Raw genomic sequence first — 24,304 nt, forward strand, 5'->3', positions numbered from 1 at the left:
GAAAAAAAAAAAAGAAAAAAGAAAAGAAAAGAAAAGAAAAACAAAACAAAACAAAAACCAATGCTCTTAAGATAATGATTTTTAGAATGAATTATTAGCTATTTCCATTGTCACATGAATTAGAATTCATAACAAAGAAAGGAAATGAAAGGTAGGAAGATTTTTTTAAAATTTGTTTTGTTGATGTTTCCACTATAAAAAGCCCTGTCAAGTTCTCTTTTGTAATTTTTATAATGTAAAAAGTGTCTTTCCACTGTGCATATTTTTCAGGAATATATTTCTATTTTAATTTTATTGCAGAGTTAATTGACTTAGGAAGGAAGCAGCTAAAACCCATTTTTAAAAATGCAATTATTTAAGGCAAGGGTGCAGGAGGATGCGGGTAAGGAAGCACTGGGGCAAGTTGGTGATTATCCCAGTTTTATTTAGTAATAAAATTAAAAGAAAATTATAAGATTAGTACACACACAACAATTACTTATAACACCACATTTCCTTCCTACATATATACATATATTTTACTCTCATGTTTAAACCACAAAACAATAGGAACATTTAGCTAGCTGAAGATAATTAAGACCATTAAGAATTGTGGTGTCTGAACAATTTATTTTCCTACTCATTGTTTGAAAATAAATACTATCCCTATTGGATTAAAATTAAAAAAAGCTTTGCTCTGTTAACTGCACCTTCCCAAAATAGAATTTTGAGAGTTTTCAAAGGCCTTGGGTTACATTTTCTAAACTGCTTGACCAGATGAACTTGACCTTCTAGGCAAGATTCTTATATTTGTTCCTGTAGAGAAAAGGAATATGAGCATTTTTCTTGCTGTTTCCTTTATATAACATTTGAGTGACCTGAGGCAATGTAGTTTATTCTCCTTTTTCTTAAGACAAGCTCCTTTTTCTGTTTCCTTTTAAGTAAAAACGTAAAGGTCAGATTATCATTTCACAAAATGCTCCATTCAGCTGAGGTGATTCTAGATTCTCTCACCATAATATGCTTTCACTAATTATTTCATAACTCATTTAAATGGGAGGCATTCTGGAAGGGAATTCACTGCAACAACTCCTCAAGTAACTAATTATTTTTTTTTAACACAGGGGAATTTTAATTATAATGCCTGTGTTATTTAAAAGCAGTGTGTGACAATTTGCATCTTGAAACATCTATTGTAATAAGGAAGAAGAAAAAAATATACTGCTGAATGAAATAACAATTCGAGTAAAGGCAATTTAGTTGGCCTTTTATTTGCTTGATTTTCAAGAAATAGAAAGAAAAAAATGCTAACTGAGCCTGAATTATGAAACCACTTACAAAGATTAAAAGATAAGAAAAATCTTACCCCTATAAAAAGTATATATAAGCTTATTTTTAAATTTATATGTTCTCTATACTTTAGGAGATATTCATCGTGTGTCATCATTTAATGCATAATGATGGTAGCAAAATCTCTCATTTGAGAAGAAAACAACCAAATCAGAGTGTTTTCCCACAGGGAGCTGATTTTTTTTTTTTTAAGATTTTATTTATTTATCAGAGAGAGAGAGGGGGAGAGAGCAAGCACAGGCAGGCAGAGGCAGAGGGAGAAGCAGGCTCCCTGCTGAGCAAGGAGCCCAATGTGGGACTCGATCCCAGGACGCTGGGATCATGACCTGAGCCGAAGGCAGCTGCTTAACCAACTGAGCCACCCAGGCGTCCCGGGAGCTGATATTTTTGAGGGACTAAATGGATAAATAAAACCTATTATTATTATTATTATTATTATTATTATTATTATGACAATGACTATTCTTTCCCTTTGTTTATATTTTGGAAAGTTTTCTTGGTTAAAAATAAATGACTACTTAGGAAACTATTCACAGTGTCCTTACATCTAATCCTCAGTTTGAGAAGCAAAGTCACAAGGGAATAAATATGTGCCAGAGTTAGAGAATGTGGGTTCCACTTTCTGCCTGTAGAAAGTTCTCTATTAATCTGGGTATCTGTATCACAGAGCCTTTTTGAGCATTATGAGCTAATGCATATGAATATACTGTACAAAGAGGAAAGGATCATACAAAAGTCAGTGGTTTTAATAGTCAAGAAGTAAATGCTTAAAAATTAACAAAAGAAGAACTACCTGGATACAGATGCTGAATGATGTATGATGTATCCTGCAATCAGTGTCCATTTACCCGAGAAGGAGCGGATCCCAGTGCATCCCCAAGAGAGTAAATACAAGGAGAGGTCGTACTTGGGCTCCAGCTGTGATCCTCAGAGCCCAGCAGGGGAAGTGAGTGGGCAAGGATCTGGCTGGTTGGGTAGGTGTGTGGGTGGCAGATGGGAGGGATTAGGATTAAGGAAAATAACCAAGATGGTACTTTCATGATTATGCAGTGGAGCTTGGCAGTGATATGGTTTCTTACACACTGGCATTGACTCCTCTCTCCCCTAGAGGAGAGGGGGTTATGATAAACTCTCAGCCTAGACCAAAACTCCTGTGAACTCAGCTTCAGTGAATCTTTTCCAGTTGGAAGGACAATAAGAAGGCTCCGTTGAGAAGACTGACCAGCGTCTTTTTCTGAAATGATAACAGAAGTTGCATGATCTAGAACTCCTGGTTTGACCAGTACAAATTACACTGGCTTCATGGACAGAACACTAGATTAAGTTGTGAAAAATGAACCTTGTAGTCAAACAGATTTTGGCACAGCTTGCCAACAAACTGCATAGATTCAACTTCTAAAAACTCAATTCAGGCTTGCCAGTGTGTGCTTATAGATTGCAAAAGCAGATATCTGATCCAAGAGGACAATATTTATAGCTCACAATTTGTAGCCTATATTTCTTTTTCTCCTAATCCCTCCAAAAATGTTCTGAATCATCACAAGGAATATTCAAAGTTGTCATTCCCTAATAATACTAATTGCAGTAACATCATAACATCCATTTTAGGTCGATTTGTACCATTACTGCTGCCATTGAATAAGAATTTACTCTGTACCAGAGCTTTCCATGCTAAATGTTATTTAAAAGCCAGCACAGCCTTAGGAGGTAGGTTATTGTTATGTCGATTTTACAGAAGAGAATTCAGAGGCTCAGATAGCTGGCAACATCTGGAGTAGGGAAAATGTGCGTGGACTAGTCCATGCTCATCTTGATGTTATGGATTTCAGAAGGGATGAGGCACATGCCTTTCTTTTTTTTTTAAGTAGCATATCGATATCCCAGCACAGTCCATTTCTACTTACAAAGTCCTCAATAGTTAATTACTTTATAGACTACTGAGATATAAATCAAATTATTCCCATAATTTATCAACTAGTGTGATATAAAGAAAATCACTCCAACTCTGTCCATCAAGTAGTTGTTTAATCTCATCAAGTTCAAAAAAAAAAAAAAAAAAAGAAAGAAAGAAAGAGAGAGAGAGAAGTTGAGGAGGAGGAGAAAAACAACGATGACACTGACTGTTGAGTAGCCAAAGGCAAGCTACTCCATCGCGGACCAGTTTGTCATGAAGATTATTTTTATTCTGCGCAGAAAGCAGTAGAGACCCCAGGGGCTCAAGAAAAACTTTTGCCCCCCTCTTAACTATACAGAGTAATCTAAATTGGAGGTCTTCCCCCAGAATAAGGGTTATCAGTGGAAATAAATTTTATTTGAAAATTTTTGCCATCCATATGGCAGGGCAAACCTCTAATTACCAAACTTCTTTTCTTCCTCTTATTGCCCCATGAAATGCATTCCTTTCTTCTGAAATCCAAAAGCACTACCCCTACTCCTTAGTTCAGAATGATGTAGATACCTCATTTTGTCTGTGTGTCTTTGGAATTTCCATGTCTGTGTGGATTCCCTCTATGCATGCTATTAAATTCTATTTTCTCCTGTTAATCTGTTCTATGTCAATCTGGTTCTTAGTCCAGCTAGATGGACCCTTGAAAGGGACAGAAATTCTTACTCCTAAAATAGAAACCTCTCCATATATGGCACAGCTCCATGTGTTCACTGGCAAAGCAAATAACTAATGAATAAGTACAAAACATGCCCAACACTCTGGTGTTGGGGATGGGAGCGGGGATGGGAAGGAGAAGCTTTGCAGATAAATTTTTTCTCTGCTTCTCTCTTTAAAAGTCTCAATCTAGAAGGCTAAACAGAAATATCCATGGCAGAGAAATACTGCACCACTTTAGACTAAGAGCTTACTGGATATAAATAAAAATTCCCCAGTTTCAGCCAGTACAGGCCAAGCTGCTTTCAAATGGAATAATAGCCCTTACTGATAGAACTTGCAATTCTCAGGAATGCCAAGAGACAATAGCTTGTTACACTGAGACTTTTTTTTTTTTTTTTAAAGAGAGGGAGAGAAGTAGGGAGGGGCCAAAGGAGAGCTAGAGAAAGAATCTTAAGCAGGCTCCATGCCCACCACTGGGGGGCCCATCTCACAACCCTGAGATCATGACCTGAGCCAAAATCAAGAGTTGGAAGCTCAACCAAGTCACACAGGCACCCTATACTGAGACTTTTAATAAGATGTTAGACGGATGGTAGCCCTTGGTTTATCTTTCCTACTCCTCCACTCCGGCTTCAGCTAAGTGCACAGTTAGGTTTAAGAGTTTGAAGAGCATGTGAGAAGTTCCTAGAAAATTGGATGAATGGTGCAAGTCAAGAGCACGGTTCGGAAAGTTCTGATGGATTAAAGACAGATTTCATTTGCCACATTTCTTTCTCCTGAAAGACACTTTGAGAAAGCAAAAGGTGGAAGAGAGGCGTTATTATTTTAATGGACTCTACACCACACTTGAGGGTACAAAACAGGTTTTTTGGTGGGTTTTTTTTGTTTGTTTTGTTTTTTTCATTCACACAAAGCTGACTGTTACCTTTTAGCAGTGACTGGTTTATTGACTGCTAATGCTTTAAAAATGAGATTAAATCAAGCCCATGGTCTTTATTACAAGGAAGATATATGCCCCTTGTGCATTCCAGTGGTTTGGCAATCTTAACCTCAACAGACATAACATTGATGTATGCTGTGTTGCCGAACAGCATGGTAAGTGTTTAAAATGCTGTGAACAGCCTTATTGCCTTGAAATGATACAATCTAATATTAGATTGTAACTCAGTGACTGAATCTGCCAACCCATCCTTCTACAGAATAGGAAAGTTGAAGATACTTTGTTTTAATATCTTACAGGGAAGGGATCATTCTTCATTTCACCATTGAAACAGAGCGGGTAAAAGTGAATCTAGATTGCAGGGAAACAGAAACCACAACGAAGCAGGTCATTTTCATTAACAGCACATATGCATCTGCCTTTTAGTACTGTCGAAATGCCAGCCTAGCTCATTCAAATCTGCAGAACTACCTTAGCAGCATGGGTGACGGATGGGTGGGATCTGAAGGTCCAGAAATTCTTACGCTAGAAAAATCGAATCGCACCCTTTCCACTTCACTTGGAATATTCTGGCAAAGTGGATTTTACCTTAATCCTCGGCGTTTATTCTACTTGTTCCTTTTAATCAATCATAATTAATATAGACTTTCAGTCCACTCTGCACTTTATGCTCATCAATCAAATTCCAGGCATCCATCACTCAAAGGACCCAGGGGGCTGATAGCCTCGGTTTGCATATCAGAATACCACCTCACATGCTTCCTGAGTAAAGGGGCGCCTGGGTGGCTCAGTGGGTTAAAGCCTCTGCCTTCGGCTCAGGTCATGATCTCGGGGTCCTGAGATCGAGCCCCACGTCAGGCTCTGTGCTCAGCAGGAAGCCTGCTTCCCTCCTCTCTCTCTGCCTGCCTCTCTGCCTACTTGTGATCTTTCTCTGTCAAATAAATAAATAAATAAAATCTTAAAAAAAAAGAAAAAAAAGAGGACTTTCTGCAACTGTGCTTTGGCCTGTCACTGCTAAAGCAGCCAGGACACCACCAGGTGGGTCGACAGACCATTCAAGTTTTCCTTGAGACTGAGGGCTTGGTTCTTAGGGCATGGTACTTTCAAATGCTAAAACCCTGTCAGTCCTGGTTAAAATCGGATGGTTGGCCACTGTCTCTCTAGATGAAGACTTGCCCCCTATCCAAGACATTTTTGCTCAGGCAAAGTCTGGTTTGTGACACTCTTTTGTGGCACGAAACCAGATTTCTGGACTGAATGCGTATCAGTATGCAATATCTGCGATATCTGATTTTCTATGCTGTCACCTGACAAGAGCATCTCTTGCAGATTTTAGCTTCCTCGCACCCTCGGTAGAACAGCGAGGGATGGAGTGGTGGTCCTGTCCAATTGTCCTAGCACACGTTATTGCTGAAAACGAGTCTTCATTCTTATCAGGAGTCTAGATTTTAGACAAAATGGGACCTGGGAAAAGAAGCCCATATCAAATGGTTGCCCTCTTGGTTTAATTGCAAATTGTTATTTCTCATTTGGAAATCTAGATGTTTCAGTTCAAGCCATTATCATTAAACAAAATACACTGCTCTGAAGGGGGAAAAAAAAGAAAGAAAGAAAGAAAAAGGAAAGAAAAAGCTCTGCAAAATGTCAGGATTAGTGATTCTCTAAAATGGAATTAATTAGGAAATCATTTTTCCTAATATTTTCAACTAATGAAAAGTCCTCCCCACAGACACAGGTAGTATATCAACTTGAGACAGTCTTTGTTTCCGAAAATCTCATTTTCAGAATGGTTGCTCAGATCATTCCACTGTTTTCCAAGCAATTAATGAGAAAGTAAGTCAAAATCATAAGGGAATATGCATTTATCTTTTTTACATTGTTCCCTTATCCTAAAAATGCTTACTTTTTCTACAAAGATAATTTCCTTATTCCCAAAAAAAGGAATAAGAAGAGTTGGAGAAGGAGGAGGAAAAAAAGGAAGAATCCACTTACCTGCTACAGCAACTTTTGCTGTCCGACTGATGATTGACCCAGAATCTGCTAAAGATGCCTCACATTGGTAAAGTCCCTCATCGGGCTTGTGGTGCCTGGAGTGAAGTATGTTTTGTATCAACAGAGAGCCATTTGGAAGTTGCTGCTTCCTTTCATCCATTCCCAAGGCCAGGTGGACGCCATCTTTCTTCCACTTGATCATCGGGACTCCCCGGTCAGACTCCGCAGAGCAGTTCAGGAGGACATTTCCTCCCCGCATGGTAACAGCATCGGAAGGCTCCGACAGGAAGCGCAGTGATGTGAAAGGCTTAATCTGGAAACCTGGAGCAAGAAAGCAAGAGGGAAATAAATATGTTCACTTAATCAAAGGGATCACAGGCTTTCATATTCTGCTTCTTCTTTACAAAACTTTTCAAAACATCAGGGGCCTTTGAAAAATATCAAAGAATAAATGATATTTGTTAAAGGAACAAAACAAACAAAGACGCCCCAGTTGAGCTAACCAAATTGATGAAACAATTGACCGAAAAAGTAATAATGTGAGAAATTAAAAATTCATACAAATCTAAGTATGGCCATCACTACTTATAAGTCAATGCTTAAATATATAGACAGAAAAAGCTAATATTTTCCAAATAAAACTAGATATTTTAAAGTAACAATGCTTAATAGTGGAGAAGCAGTAGTAGTCCCCTAGGATTTGGGGGACTTTAAAAAAAATTTTTTTAAATTAACATATAATGTATCATTAGCCCCAGGGGTACAGGTCTGTGAATCGCCAGGTTTACACTTAACAGCACTCACCATAGCACATACCCTCCTCAATGCCCAAAACCTCACCACCCTCTCCCAAACCCCCTCCCCTCGGCAACCCTCAGTTTGTTTGGTGAGATTAAGAGTCTCTTATGGTTTGTCTCCCTCCCAATCCCATTTTGTTTCATTTATTCCTTCCTACCCCTAAACTGGGGGACATTTTCTATCTCTGCATTTTGTACCCATTAATTATTTGAAAAAAATTTACTCAGATACGTCATTTAATTAACAACAACAGCAACAAAAATCAACTGAACACCATAAAGAAAGTCATTTAGAACAAAGCTCTGGTGAGATTTAAAATAGGTAACAAATCCCCACTTGCAGAAGCAAGTCAATAATGCCACTACCTATAATCAGAAATCCCTGAAGTGTCTTAATTTCCATCTGAATGTTGTTCATGAGCCAGGAAATCTAAGTGAATGTTATATTATATTCGGTTTCTCTCTCTCTCTCTCTCTCTTTTTTTTTTTCTGTAAACATAAATGAACATAAGAAATCGACAGGAGGAAGAGAAAGTCATTGAAGAATCCTGAGGGGGTGAAATAAGTATAATTAGTTAAAGTATATTATATTCAGGGCTCACAAAATAGCATTTAGCAGAATGCTAGGTTGTTGAATCACAGGCTTTGGCAAGGTTTTTGGAGGTCACTGGGCTCACCCTCTGCTCAAACAAGTGTATGCCTAAATCATTCGAGCTGAATTACTTTTGATTTCATTTTTAACCATCTCTGGGGCTAAGGGTTCTACAATGGCCCTTGGTATCTTGTTTTTCATATTTAATTGTTCTTAGAGTAACTGAATTTTCTTGCTTCTATTTATTCTCGAATTTTGTTCTGAATTGCTTTGTGTGAAAACACAGAGGAGATGGACATTTCTTTTTAAGAGCCCTTTATTCTTCTGAAGCATTTAATTTCTCTAAAAATACCGCCTAAATTATATTTTAGCCTTCATGTGTTTCAGGATAATAATCCCAATTTCATTAGCTTCCTTAATTTTTCTGTGATGGAAACAATTACTTGTGTGTGTGTACTTTGCGTAAACTTTCTAGTTTTCTGTCATTTAAAAGGCAGGCATCTAAATTGCCTGTCATCAATATTCTCTTAAAGGATTGGTCCATCCTAGCTCCAATGGATAGATTCTTTCTTAACTTTGTATATGCCCACTTTCCTGCAAAGATAAAAGCTGGACAGTTTTGCACTGTTCCTCTACAATGTTACCTGTCCTACCCAATTTTTCTAAGCCTTCGATCTGAAGCCTCTTATCTTGCTCCTCTGTTGAACTTCTCCCAGTGAACTATAGCATTTACCCTCATACACTCCTCTCATCCAATGAGACCCTTCACCCAAAGAAAGCAGCCAGAACTTTGCTCAGATTAATATAAATTATAAAATTGCAGTGAGCAGTTAAGTCTACCAGAAGTGACATTGGTAAAAAATCTCAAAAGATACAGCCTAGCCCCCTCACTGCCCATGAAGCTCCTCCTAACCCCCAAATCATCTTAGTGTAGCCAACTTACTTTTTACTGCCCATTTTTCTAGGGAGAATTAGATCAGATTAGGGGTCTGGATATTTAGCTCTTGGTCCTGGCATTACACGTAGAGATCCATGACTCAAATAAGTCTTTCAAATCCTCAGAATTTCAAATCCTCAGTTTCTTCATCTGTAAAGTGAGGGCATTGAACTAAACAATCTCTAAATTTCAACATCTAGTTTGGAAACTCTCAGAGCTAGGATGAGTTGAAGGCATCCATCAAGAGAATCCTGCTCTGAGCTTACTGAGATGCAAACCGATGTTGCTGTAAATGACCCCCATGTCTACATGATACCCTCCTTTATAAGAAAAGAAACGCAAGTCAGTGAACACCTCGCTTGAGATACCAAGAATGGGAAAGCAGAGAGGAGTTCCAATGTCCCTGAATGTCAAGATATTTCACTAGAGTAATACTGCATTTTCCGTACAAGTGACATTAGCAGGGTAGAAATAAATTTAGAATTCAAGACCATGCAACTGTACTAAAAAGCATTTATTGCTTTTTGGTTCTTCCCGGGGCCTATATTTTAAACAACAATTTCATGTTGAACACCTTATTCATGTCACAGAACACATAATACATTGAATGCAGCTGTTTATGACAGCATGTTAATGAGTATATGTGCCCATTATCACAAATAAATAATCCACTTAATCTGAAACAAGGAGTTTATAACAGTTTTCAGTGCTGTGAGTACATAATTTAGGAAAGTTAAATAAAAATTAACTTTTCTTCAAAACGACTACCCTTGCACTTTGCTGGCAATTCGAGCTTCTGGACTCCTTATAACAATTACATTTTTAAAGCATTGCTGAGGAATACAGGTATCTCATTGCTTTAAGTAACTTGAATTAGTTACTTTGTTTTTAGAAAAAATGGTCTGAGGTCAGCAGAATCTGTTGAGAAGCAATACATATGTGTCCAATGTTCCTCTTCGCAAAGTTCCAGTCTATGTAGGCAAAGCTACTTACATTCCCTTCAGAAATATTCTACCGGGGCTTCAGAAATGCCCCACTAACACAGTACACTGACTCCAGTTTAGGTTGCCCCCTTTTCTACTCCTCTTAGGGTACTCTTAGGGTACTTGTTTCCCCCGGAGGGGTTTTGCCTGACAACATGTCACCTTTTAATCTTTTAATATGAAATAATTTTTATCCAATTGTTTCATCTAAGAATCCCTATCTGAAATCAACTACACTGGTCAAATGTTTGAGCAGAGAAAGATAGATGATAACATTGGAGCCTGTAGCTCAAAAAGCTGTGGCCGGAATTTGGATGGGGAACAGATTGCCTGGCAAATGAGTGAAAGAAATAACCAGAAAGCAACAGAAGAATGCTTTCGAAGAGTTACAATTTCACAGAGGATTTTACGTTAGATTGACTATGTTAGGGATTTCGTCCAGAAGAAAGCCAACTAGATAAGTTTTTGTTTGTTTCATTTTGGTTTTATTTTTAAGAGACAGTGGTCCTTCTGTTGAAACTTTCTTTAAATAGTAACATTTCTCAGCCTCATTTCATAAAAGAAGTGATCTTATGGCCTGCTATAAAATAAATGATTCATTATATTTTGGAGAAATCTATTTGAGAGTACCTTGATACTATCCACTAAGAAATCTGAATGACTACCCTGCAATTGCACTCCTGGGTATTTACCCCAAAGATACAGATGTCGTGAAAAGAAGGGCCATCTGTACCCCAATGTTTATAGCAGCAATGGCCACGGTCGCCAAACTATGGAAAGAAACAAGATGCCCTTCAACGGATGAATGGATAAGGAAGATGTGGTCCATATACACTATGGAGTATTATGCCTCCATCAGAAAGGACGAATACCCAACTTTTGTAGCAACATGGACGGGACTGGAAGAGATTATGCTGAGTGAAATAAGTCAAGCAGAGAGAGTCAATTATCATATGGTTTCACTTATTTGTGGAGCATAACAAATAGCATGGAGGACAAGGGGCGTTAGAGAGGAGTTGGGAATTTGGGTAATTTGGAAGGGGAGGTGAACCATGAGAGACTACGGACTCTGAAAAACAATCTGAGGGGTTTGAAATGGCGGGGGGGTGGGAGGTTGGGGTGCCAGGTGGTGGGTATTATAGGGGGCACGGCTTGCATGGAGCACTGGGTGTGGTGAAAAAATAATGAATACTGTTTTTCTGAAAATAAATAAATTGGAAAAAAAAAAAAAAAGAAATCTGAATGACTGAGTCTGATAACAGAGTTCCTGATTAGCATGAGTGAGTGCCTCTTCTCTCTCCTAATGTTGGCTTGGGAAGATCTCTAGATCTTCTCAGGGTAGGATTTAGGCATAGAGCCAAAGATGTATTTAACCAGTTGGTCTTTTCTTATTTGTGTCAGTCTGAGAAAAAGTAATAAAGTGTCATATTGTTCTTGGACATGATTCTTTATTTTCATCTTCTGAAAGACCATATTTTTTAAGCACATAATAACAAAGCAAATCCTTCAATGTTTTTCCAATATAGATATAGAGGAGGGCTTGATAGGTGCTCCAAAGGAGAAATACCAACATTTATTTGCTTTGGTTTTGTCAGACATAAATAAGCATCAGAATAATACTCTCAGAGTCATTCAAAGTTTATATTAATTGAATATCCAGAGATTGAAAAGATCTGTAATGTGTTTTAGAAACTCGCCATAATAATCAAACAAATAGTAAAAATCTTTCTGTTAGAGTAAGTTCCTTTGTGTATGCCTTCCTTCTCATATTCTTCTTAATGTCAAAGGTCATTCAGTCACAGAGGCAGACTAACTTAGAGTGGGTTTTTTAAAGTATGACATTTTATCTACAATATCAAACATTGTTAAGTGTGAAAAATAACTCCTCGCGGAGTCAGAAATTCTTTTCCAAGTCCAAAATGTAAAAGCTTCTGGTTAAAGCAATAAAGGCTAAAAAAAATGAAATTTATGAAAAGTAGCATAACAGTAAAAAGCAGCTCCTGAAAAAATTTTAAGATTAGAAAATGTCGAACAAGTCCCCATAGCACGTGCTTTGCATAATTTTATCTCTTTTCAAATCACAAAACTTTCACTTTGGGATACTTGGAGATTTAGATGATCCCCAGTTTTTGTAATCAACCCAGAAAACTCTGCCATCGTTATCTCTTCTTAGAAATATATGCTACTGCATCTGCTTCTCCTGCATTAAGGAAATACATCTCCACTGAAGAAAAGTAAAATTGTTCTGTGAATGGCAGAATACCCTTTTAAGTCACCAAACACCAATTTTAAGTACAATTATAACTCTGGACTTCAGCCCTAAAGAGAGTATATAATGGTTCTGAGGCTTTGGTATGGGAAATTTAAAAAACAAAACAAAGCAAAACAAAACAAAAGAATTAAAAGACCCCCTCACTATATGTAACATTAACTGGATTTGGGACATCCGAATATAAATTCCAAAACAGTGATTCTCAAACCACAGTTCCCAGAGTAGCAACAGCAATACCAGGAACCTGTTAGGATTTTAGAACATGCACAATCTCAGGCCCCATCCCAGACCTACCCAGTCAGTAGTAACTTTGGGGATAGAGACCCACAGGGCTTAAGCAGCCTAACAAAAGATTTTTGTATTCACTAAATCTTGACAACTGCTTCTCCAAGGTATCTGGTGGCCTGGACTAGAGCATTGTTGTCCTTGTGTTCTTTGTACTTCCCTGTTAAAATTCTCCATAGTTGGGAAATGTATGTAATTTGGGTCAGTTATTTTTCTAAGTAGGGAAATGAAGTTATGGGGATGACCCAGGAAGGCAAATAACTGAATACCTTCTCAACACATATTTTATTAATATTTGCAGCACACTCCTCTTTGAAAGTTTAAAAAATAGTGGAGAAAGGGCCAAGGAAGAGGGTTATTGTTGATAATATGTCTGCTTTCCCCTTTGTAACCAGCACTTAGTTTGGACCCCAAATGGTTGTACTCCATTAAGCCAATTTTAAATTCCAGTCAACTGAACATTTAGAATGCTCCTTAGAGTATCCTTGGTTCTTCATACAAGGAGCTGTCAAAGGATGTCTTTTTTCAACTATGATAGCTACAATCCTCTTTCACAAGGAGTTTTGGTAAATATAGTAATCTCTATCAGATTGCACTTCTTTCATTACATGTTATGTCCACGGTGTAACTGTAGCGTTTTAAACCACTAGAACTCTAGACACTCGCTTGGCTGACCTACCCCTCACTTCAGTGTAGTATCTAGATGGGCAAAACCATAATTGTACTCACTCTGCTGCTCTCTGGGGTGTGGATACAATAGGTGCTCTATCTTAATGCAAGACTTTAATGTCAGTCAGCCCAGAGCAAGATAGAAGGACCAGATCCAGTGACCACTGGGGCTTCTGTGAAATGTCAGTGCTTTTTTTCTACTTTGTTAAGAGACAAAGTAAAAATAATTGTCAAAAGATGGGGTTGTATTTTTTTCTTTTTAATTGTGTACATGCCAGTCTTTGCAAGAGACTAGCATATTTTGAAGCCATTCAACTTCAAGACAATTTTTTTTTATCACTAACAGATGGGAATTAGAAATGAATTAGATGTTGTAGAATTTATTCCTTAATTTAAATGATGCAAAGGAAGACTTATCAGGAAGAAATACAGGTACATTTTATTATGGCAATGTATTAAGTATCATTAAATTGTAGGGAAGCTATGGATGGAAAATTTAAATTAAAAATTTTAAAGGACACTTCAAGTTCCTCCCACATTACAGTTGCCAGATTTAGCAAGTAAAAAATTAAAGATATCAGTCATATTTGAATTTCAGATAAACAATAAATAATGGTTTCATATAAATATGTCCTAAATGCTTATATTTAATAAACACAGCATAGGGCATACTTATCCAAAAACATTATTTGTTGCTTACCCCAAATTCACATTTAACTGGACATCCTGTATTTTCAACCATATCCCCATTGAATTCACTTCCTTGAAATAACGGCAAAAGCGATCAAATACCATGTGAATGCCATCCTACTCTGCTCAGTTCTCACATATCTGAGGAGAAGAGCAAACTCTTGGAAAGCTACCATGATTGAATCAGGAAAAGTGATTTCCGTGTCAGGACGTTTGCTGACCTAGTCCAATACCACCAAATATCCATGGAGAAAGGTTGTTGAACTCGATTTGTTCTTGACACAGTGATTCTTCTTTTCTCTTCTCTTTTACAAGACAGAGAGCAAAACTCAGAAATATAAACACATGATGTGAAGTTCAAGAAGCAACTGTCCCAGCAGAAATTGCTTAGTGAGCCCACACAGAGGATGAAGGATCCGTATCAGACATGCTGAGCACATGGCATCTTCCACAGGCAGAGGAAGCTTTGCTAAGATCTGAGGTTTTTATAGGGTGAGAACTGTGTGCCCCAGGCAACTGTCTGAGTGTCCTCTGGCTAAATCCAGTAGTAAGGAGAAACGATAAGGGCCAAGATAGAGTAGGAGAGTACCCTCCCCATCCTTTTGCTGCTTTAAGAGCTAAATCTCTGAACCACGGCTTGATTTTGCTGTGTGATACTGGGGAAATTGTAATGGGATTTTTTTTTTTTCCCAGCTCAACAGGTAACACAGTCTGACACCTAGGTTATCATTCCCTGGAACTCGTGCAAAATTAACATTTAAAAGAGAAACTTTGATGTGCTGCTTAATCTGCCCTGGGTTTGAACCTTTAACCCCCCTCATTTTACTTAAATATAAACTGGCTTTCTCCTCCCCTTGTGTTTTCATCAGTCTTTCTCAAAGTAGAAGGATGGACAGCTTTTCATGAAGGCACAGCTGTCAATGAGAATAATAAGGAAGACTATTCAGAATATTCAGAAAAAGTACCAGTTAATGGGTTCCCAGCGCATAAGAATAACTCCATCTGGATGACAGTGAAGAGAGGGCAAGCTTTGAAGATGCCATTAATTTTGAGGGGACTAATGGACTTTTAATCAAGTTACTCGCATTTACTGTACACAAACAAACAAATGTGGACACAAAACCAAATACAATAATTGCCTATAATCCTGTTCACCTAGTGAAAGCTGTTGTTAAAGTTTATGTGCATTTCCTTCTAAGAAATTATTCATTTTTTGATTCATAGTGATTTGCTTTATTATTCACACGGCTGTAATAATATTTGAGAGAAAAAGAGAGAGACAGAGACAGAGGGAGAGAGAGAGCACTCGCCCATAAGAGTGTGTACACACTCTGGTCTCTTTCATAAGGCCTTTAATCTCATCATGGGGTCTCCACCCTCATGACCTCAAATAAACCCAATTACCTGCCAAAGTCTCCACCTTGAAGAGCTCTGTATGGAGAGTGAAGGGTATAAGGTCCCGGGGTGTGAGCATGACTGGGCTTTCCCAGGAAAGGAGAGAGACCTATAGGACAGGACTGATCAGTCTGAGGGAGAAGAGTTCAAGGAGATTAGGTAGAGAGGCCAATGGGAGGTATGTAGGACCTTGTAGACAAGCAAAAGAAGTTTGTTTTAACTCTGACAAAGATGGAAACCTAACGGAGCATTTTGACCCCAAAGTGAAAAGGTCCAACTTATATTTTAAAGCAGTAGCTCTCATTAGAGAAAGATTTTTGTCCCCCGGGAGACATCTGGCAAATGTCTGGAGACATTTTTGGTTATCATAAATGGGAAGGTGCTATTGGTGTCTAGTGGGGAGAGGCCAGGGATGATGTCATACAGGCTACAGTGCACAGGGCAGCACTTCACAAGAGAGAATCCTCCCGTTCCAAACATCACTAACTTGAGGATGAGAAACCCTACTGCAAAAGGTCACCTTGGTTGCTGTGTTAAGGACAGGGGTCATCAGAGGTCAGGAAACTGGCCAGCAGGTTACTTCCATCATCCAGGTGAGAAATAATGGGACTTAGAGGAAACTCCTGCAGTGGAACTGGTAAGAAATGGTCAGATTCCAAATCCATTCTGAAGGTAGAGCCGTGGGGTTGTTGAGGGATTAAATGTGGATTTTTCAAAAACAACAAAAAAAGGAAAAGTCCCAGATGACTCCAAGTAGATCAATAGAGCAATTTATGCAATTTATATGCAAAAAAAGGCATACTGTCTGTTGCAAAAGAAAGCTCTCAGCATAAGAGGTCAAGAGACCTGAGTTCAGTTGCATCATTCTGTCCCTCACCAAGCCTGGGCCACACCCTTGGGAATCCATGTATTCACCAATAGAACAAGGACATTGGACTAGCTAACTTCTAGGTGTCTTCAGCTCTAATATGTGAGTTCATCCCTATTAACTTTGCTACGTACAAAAATTTTACTCTTAAGTTTAGGAGGAAATTTGTTACATGAAGAGATTTGCTATAATCACCCTGTGATCAGTTTATCACAGACGCATATGAGTCCACGAAGAGGTGCAGTTACTGAAAGTGTCAAGAGACCAACAACCACCTATCTCATTATCCATAAAATAGAAGGAGAGTCTAATCTTTCCCCTTGAAGATAAAAGACCGCAGAGGTCACTCTGCCGACAAAGCAAGGCAGCTTTATTATGATTCATGAGAAATGAAGTATTCATCTTGTGGAAACTGCTGTTACAAATATAAAGGATTAATCCCATAAAGGTCTGACAGGTCCAGAGAAAGCCTTAAAAATTCAGCAAACCTCATGGTTGACGCTGCGGTATGAAGACTGATAAAACATTTGTGTTATAATGAGTTCTATTTTCTCAAAATGGAGGCCAAACAGTGGTTTTCATTAAAATGCTGTCATTCATTTTGTTGTGATATTTACCGTATCCTGTCTGAGCAGAAAAGTGATATTTTCCTGCTAAGCCCATAAATGACATCAAGAAGAAAAACCTATAATGATAAGAGAAACACCAGCTTTGGAACTAAGAGCAAATGAGTTTTACAACATTCAGGTCAGTGTTTATTAAACACTGTATGTTATTAATTGGTGATTTAGGTTTAATGGGAGATGACTTGGGAGTAAGGATGAGGTTTCTTTGGGAAATCAGAACCATAAGGGAGTTTCTGAACCCTACATACGTACCATGTGCATGATTTATGTGAACTTCAAGGGTGAAGGAACTATGTATGTGTCCCTCACCTAAAGGATCTAAAAGATGAAGAATCAAGTGTCTTACTTACCAATAAGGGCTTACTGCATGAATGAATTAGTTGCTGTAATTTCCTGAAATGTTCTAATCAGAGCCTTCGTTAGAATCCAGTGGTTATTGCCTTGGACCTGCCTGGCCACCAGGAGGGCCGCCAGTGTTGCTGGTTCTCTGTGCCTGCACAGTGGTTCAGGTTGAACACGGGGGCCAAGGAATGATTGACTAGTTATAAATCTTAAGCCAGTTAAGTAATAAACATGAACTCTCATCAGGTTCCCATTTTACAAAATGGAAAAGTTAGACACAGGTCTTGCAGAGATGGGACGTCTCATGGAACAGCAGTGACTGCTCCGGTTCCCCAAGAGACAGCGTTTCATTCTCCTTCCCCTGAGGCTCTCCTCTTTCTGTCACACAGCATATTCCTAAGAGTTTCTTCCTTATTTTACTTCAAGGGAGCAGAAATAAATTATATTTGTTTATCTCACACAATCCTTAGTAGTCTTTTTCTATCTCAGAGGTATTTAATATTTATTGAATAAACTTTATACCCAAAAACATGAATAATTTAGGAAAATTCCTTAAATCAGTGAGAGAAAAATCATAACATGCATGACCTAATTCTCCTAAGTTGACTGTGAGTGACGGAGATGACTAGATATTGCTGTCAATAAAGCGAAAATCAATACCCACACTGATAACATTTTCCCTGCATATTTGGAGGCGAGACTGGTCAAGGCTTTCTGTCAAGAGCCAGATGGTACATGGTTTCTAGCTTTCTGAGCCAAAGGCAACCCTGAGGATATTATATAAGTACTTATATGATGATTTAAGAGGTAACTATTTAAAAATGTCTACGCCATTATTAAACAAACAAACAAAAACCGGCAGAGGGCCAAGTCTGGTCCACTGTCAGGCTACAGTCTTTGGCCCCTGTTCTGGGCAGATGATGCTGCTGATTGACAGGTACCAGCGATTCAAGCCTGGAGCTGCCACCTTGTGCTCAACTCCCTACTTTAAACACTGCATTCCTCTTGGAGATGGATTTCCCATTTACAAGAGCTTTTTTTTTTTTTTTTTTTAAATATTTTATTTATTTATTTATTTGACACAGAGAGAGATCACAAGTAGGCAGAGAGGCCAGCAGAGAGAGGGGGAAGCTGGCTCCCCACTGAGCAGAGAGCCCGATGCGGGACTTGATCCCAGGACTCTGGGATCATGACCTGAGCTGAAGGCAGAGGCTTAACCACTGAGCCACCCAGGCACCCCTACAAGAGCTTTAACAAGAATATCCAGTCTATAGGCTGTGCATACAGATAAACTTCTTCATTATACTTCTTCATTCACTCACACATATTATTAAGCATGTATTAAATGCTTACATAGCTCCCCAGCTACCCTTTTCCTTCCAACAGCCCTCCAGTTCAGGGCCACAAATCCTTTATCACCCCTTTTCTTCTTGTCCTTCCTCTTGCTGTTTCTATACATTCCCTGGTCTGTCTAATGTCCCTGTGCCCTGCTGTACCAATTCCAGAGACTCAGCAGACGGAATTGAGGAATTTTGTGGAAAACATATTTTTGTAGTTGTTGATGATATACAAAACACAGGCTCTTAACATATTATCATTTACTAAAAAGCCATAGAGAAAGGCAGAACAGCCTTGTTAGCTTTTTACCTCTTGCATGAATAAGCATTCAAGGTAAGGGAAAAGCTGTTTCTTTGTTTCCTCATTGCAATTAAGCCAGTAGAGTCTAGCCCACTACCCCAGTACAGCTGAGTTTTTCATTGGCTTTAAAAAGGCTACAAAATTTCAGTTATGCTTGATGAATAAATCCTGGAAACCTACTGTATACCACAGTGCTTATAGTTAACAATTTTGTATTATATACCCAGGCATTTGCTAGGAGGCCATATATTATGTTAAGTGTTTTTAATCACAAAAGAAAATTTTAAAAAGAGGGTGACAGAAAATTTTTGGAGTTGATGGTTATGTTTATGCCATTGATGGTAGAGATGGCTTCATAGGTTGATGCTTATCTCTAAAGTCATCTAGTATATATTAAAGATGCACAACTTTTTCTCTATCAAGCATGCCTCAGTAAAGTGGCTTCTAAAAAAAATAAAAGGTGTATAGGTAATTCAAAGCTAGGGAACTGTCACAGTGTCACCAACAGTGCCTTGTGGGTTCGTGGTGGTTTAACTACTTTTTACCATTCCTTCTCTCCAGTTACTTTTCATGTATTTATCTTATTCAACCTTTAACAAATTTCTTTCATATTGTCACTAATTAAAAAAAAAATCATAAGAACCAAAACAATGATTGTCTATGCCACCATTTAGAAATAGTAAAAGCTTAAAATTTATCTAAATAATAAACAGCAGGTTCCCTGGAATGATAGAAACTGTAATTCCATTAAAGAGTCCAAGTGTTAGCATAAAACACTCAGAAGCAAATTTATACACAACTCTCTGCTGACAAGCAAAACCAAGAGCAGAAAATGGGCTGAGTTTACGGAGTGTAGCACACTGGTCTCCTTCTTAAATGTGGGCTTGCGCACAATTCATCAGCTGTAGACGCTTTCCCCCCAATATCCAGAATCCCAGACAAATACATCTGTTTCCTGTTGTCTTCTGCCCCTCCTTCAGGTTCTTTTCTAATGTCCTCAGCTCTTTCCTCCTCACATTATATCCAGGTCAAAAAAGCCAGGGACTTAATAGATGACACCGGAACAAAAAAAAAAAAGGGAAAGGGGTTATAACATTTTGATTTGTATGTTACATACCAAGATTGTAATTTTATTTATCTGTTAAAGATTTTATTTATTTATTTGAGAGAGAGAGAGAGAGAGAACAAACACACACCAAAAGGGAGAGAGAGGAGCAGAGGAGCAGACCCCCCACTGAGCAAGGAGCCTGACAACACTTGCTGGATCCCGGGACCCTGGGATAATGCCCTGAACCAAGGCAGATGCTTAACCAACTGAGCCACCCATGTGCCCCAGACTATAGTTTTAAAAGCCATAATTATTTTACATATTAAATCATACTACCAAACATGTTACTATCTTTTTAGGAAAATTAAATAAATAAAATCCCTTTTTTTTTTCTCTCCACTTAAAAAAAAATATGAAAAATAGGTCCTTGCTATAGTGTATCCAGGGGAATGGGTAACATAGACATGAAAAGAACTGAAAACAATCCGAGTCACTTCCCGTAAGGCCAGATCTACTCCCTTGTGCATGGGTTGGTCTGGGAGATGGGGCTGGGCTCATTCACTGCTTCAGTCATGGGCTAGTATTGAATTAAGACTTGAAGAAGCTTTGTACTGTGGCTTACAAACCCTGTATTCCTTCTCTGCTTATTTTTTCTTGTATTTCTAGTAACTTACCTAGAATTTACATGGCGGCCTCATTCGATCTTATTGAGCAGGAAGAGATTGTTGACTGTATTTTGCAGGCAGCAAAAAAATGGCTCGGAGAGAACTGTCTTGACTAAGGTCATAGGGCTTGGAAAATCTTGTCTTAATTCTACCTTGGAATCATTCTTTCTGCCTTTTATCCAAATCCTTTCTTTTTCTCAAGCTACATAGAAGTAGAATACATAGCCAAGTAGGGCCAAACCAGCTCAGAGGTGGAACAGACGAAAACACAGGGTAGTAATTGAAATGTTTGGTACAAACGGTGCTTAGCTAAGCTACTGTTATTTCAGAAAATCCGTCAAACAGGGTTGAAGACTTTTGGTCATGTGACTGTGTAATCTGGGAAGAGGTTTAAATCTGATTCTGTATACCCAAAATCACCTGGTATAAAATGGCTTCACGATTTTATGTAGATTTTGTCACCCAGTTCAGTCCTGGAAGGGTGAGCCTCAGATCAACACAGTGAACATTGGCAGGAGAAGGATAAGGGTCTGGGAGTGACCAGAAAGGGTCTTCGTGGATGGGGGAGGTGGGAAAAGAGGCCAAAGTAGCAATACCAAATTAGAAAAGCTTTGTCTGTTTTCTCTTTGAGGTTGTCACAGAATCATGAAAAAAAAAAAGCCTGTATTTGTCCCACATAACTAAATCTATGAAGAGTGAAGACATTTGATCATTAGAAGTTATTAGTATCAGACTTCTCAAATTTTGATTTTGTCCATAACATTTGTATTGATCTACCACATGTATTAATACCTGATTTACTGCCCTCAAAGTCAAGAACTAAGCCTAAAATCTTGTTTAAAACTTCTTCTTTTGTGTTTAGCACTGATGAACACATATTGAAAAGAAAAAGAAAAAAAAAAAAGCACCGAATGGTGTTGCTCTCAGGGAAGAAGAATCTCTTACTATCTTTGACATGAACCAAAGGGGAATGAACAAAAGCGATTGAACTTTGAGCTTCCTTTAGTAATTACTTTCCACAGTCTACAGTATAGTTCATTGGTTGCAGGATACAACTGTGGCCCCTCACTTAGGAGCAAGCAGCACCAAAGAAGCTCAAAACCAGATCCACACATTAAAGGAATTTATGGATGCCCGTCTGGGCATATCCAAAATATAGAGATGGCAACACAGTTGGTGACGGTTTTAGAAGTAACTTTTAAATGGGACTGATGCTGAACAATGGTGTGCCAATCATTTTTACCATCAGTGTAAAATAAAGTCAAATTTAACTAGAAAAATGTATGTGAGATGAGGACGGACTCATTATGACATTGTGCATTGTGTTCCTGCCTAATGTCAAGGAAACTCACTAGTGTGATGACTGAAATAATCACATAAAACATTTTTGAGACAGAAATCAGACTCAATTTATAATTATGCCAGGACAACATATATATATAAGGATTGTTTCAGGCAATTTGTGATGTATGGTCTTCAACCTATCACTATTTTAAAGATGATACAGATGTTCATACTCGCACTTTTTTTCAAAATCTGTATTTTTATCTGATAGTGAGAAATCCTGTCAGACACCAGAAGCACTCAGAATTAATTATATTAAAAATATGGTATATACACTTCTATTTCTGAAATTCATAATATACTGTCATGCTTTGGAGTTTTAGATAAATTTGGAAGAGAATCATTGCCTTATTCTCCTGTAAGTGTTGGTTACTCATTAATGGAAATGTCTTTGGTGGGGGGTGGGAGAAACTTCTTTGGGTGGGTATAAAGGCCAATGTATATTGGAACACCTCCTGGTGGTAACTGGAAGTGGATGGCTCAAGGCTCATCAAACTGGCATGTAGCTGGAAATAAACTGAAAGCAAATGATTAAAAATGTGGTAAGTCTCAGTGAAGACTGTGAACAAAAAGTATCATACCTCCCTGTCAGTCTGCAAAGTGACTGTGAAAAATGACACATGAGTCATGGTAGAAGGAACTCTGGTCACTAAGACACTGTTAACTCCCCTGGCTTTTACCATGAAGAATAAAGGCAGAATGAAAGTTGGGATCATAGGGGAGAGCCCCACTCTATCACATTCAATGACTCACAACTCTATGCCCTTTTGCTTAATAGTTGTGGGTTCAGTGCTTTGACATGGATAAATATGTTCAGGAAACCTTTCGAGTCAATGCTGACATCAGCAAATAACAGTTTCTCAGGACTGTAGCTAAAAGTAGGGGAAACTTATAAAAGATTGAGATGGTATTTTGGGTTGCATTAATTATCCATTCATAAGTAGTACTCTCTTCTGCTTTTTCTTTTCTTCTTCCTTTTTAAAAATTTACATAGCATGAATGGATATTTGGTTGACCATATCAGGATAGTGTACAAAATACCTACTACATAATATATACACTAATCATGTTTTTAAACTTTTCCTTTGTGGGTGGGAAGAACAAAGGTACTAATACTAAATCCCATCACATGATTTAATTTTCAGCTACTCAATGAAATTATTGTTATGCCGATTTGAGGGAGAAAACTGAGGCTGAAGTCTATGATAAATGATAATTTGTCCAATGGATGAGCTTGAATTAGAAATAATGTCTTTGACTCTAAACTCCATTTCTCACTATCAGATATGTTTCTCTAGAAGTTTTGGTTTCTCTCCTGTTTCTCAGGAATCTGATTTTATTTTTTCTTACAGTTTTTTCTTTTCCTTTCTGTAAAGGGCCAGACAGTAAATACGTCTGGCTTTGTAGAGAAACTACCATTGTAGCAGGACAGCAGCCACAGAGTATAAAAAGAAATGGGCATGACCACAGATCCCCACCCCACCCCCTGCTCCAAACTAATCATCAAAAATGAAAGCAAAAAAAACTAAACAAAATAAATAAAATTACGTAAAAACTAAACAAAATAAATAAAATTATATAAAAACTAAACAAAATAAATAAAATTATGTCTTTAGAGGCAGGTAGCTATATCTTACAATGATGCCCCGGTAATACCTCTAGTATATACATCCTGGATAGAAAACAATGGTATTTATTCTGACATTCTCTAATCTTCCCCTTCTAGGCTCTCCATCTCCTGGGTACCCAATGCTTTCCTACCAGAGTTACAGCTCTCCTCTCAAAACACCATCCACCCCTGGCCGCCTTTCATGATTCTTATTCTGAATGCTACTTTCTTCAGTTTCCTATTTTCAAACCTATTCAAAATAGCGCCACCTAGTGGAAGAAAAGATTCAATTACTTGTATCCACATGAAGGTGTGATTAGTTAAAAAAAAACTTAGTGTGGTGGGGCGCCTGGGTAGCTCAGTCAGGTAAGTATCTGGCTTCAGATCAGGTCATGATCTCAGAGTCCTGGGATGGAGCCCCACATAAAACCCCACATAGAACCCCACATGGACCCCCACATGGGGCTCCCTGTTCAGCAGGGAGTCGGCTTCTCCCTCTGTCCCTCCGTCCTCCTCATGCTCATTCTCTTTCTCTCTCAAATAAATAAAAATCTTAAAACAAAAACAAAAACAAAAACAAAAACAAAAAAAACCCCACATAATGTCGAGGCACCTGGGTGGCTCAGTTGGTTAAGCATCTGACTTTGGCTCAAGTCATGATCCTAAGATCCCAGGATC

At 38.2% G+C, this 24,304-nt stretch overlaps 1 protein-coding gene across 1 annotated transcript in view; it reads right to left on the reverse strand.

Annotated features, from left to right (window-relative positions):
• Positions 1-24,304, reverse strand: part of DCC (DCC netrin 1 receptor) — a 1,152,813-nt gene that overhangs the window by 748,915 nt on the left and 379,594 nt on the right. The window contains exon 2 of the mRNA XM_044242950.1: positions 6,867-7,187. Coding sequence (XP_044098885.1) covers positions 6,867-7,187 — 321 coding nt within the window. The remainder of the gene's footprint in view (positions 1-6,866; positions 7,188-24,304) is intronic.

This window comes from Neovison vison, chromosome 3 (genome assembly GCF_020171115.1).
Source record: "Neovison vison isolate M4711 chromosome 3, ASM_NN_V1, whole genome shotgun sequence".
Classification (NCBI taxonomy): Eukaryota; Metazoa; Chordata; class Mammalia; order Carnivora; family Mustelidae; genus Neogale; species Neogale vison.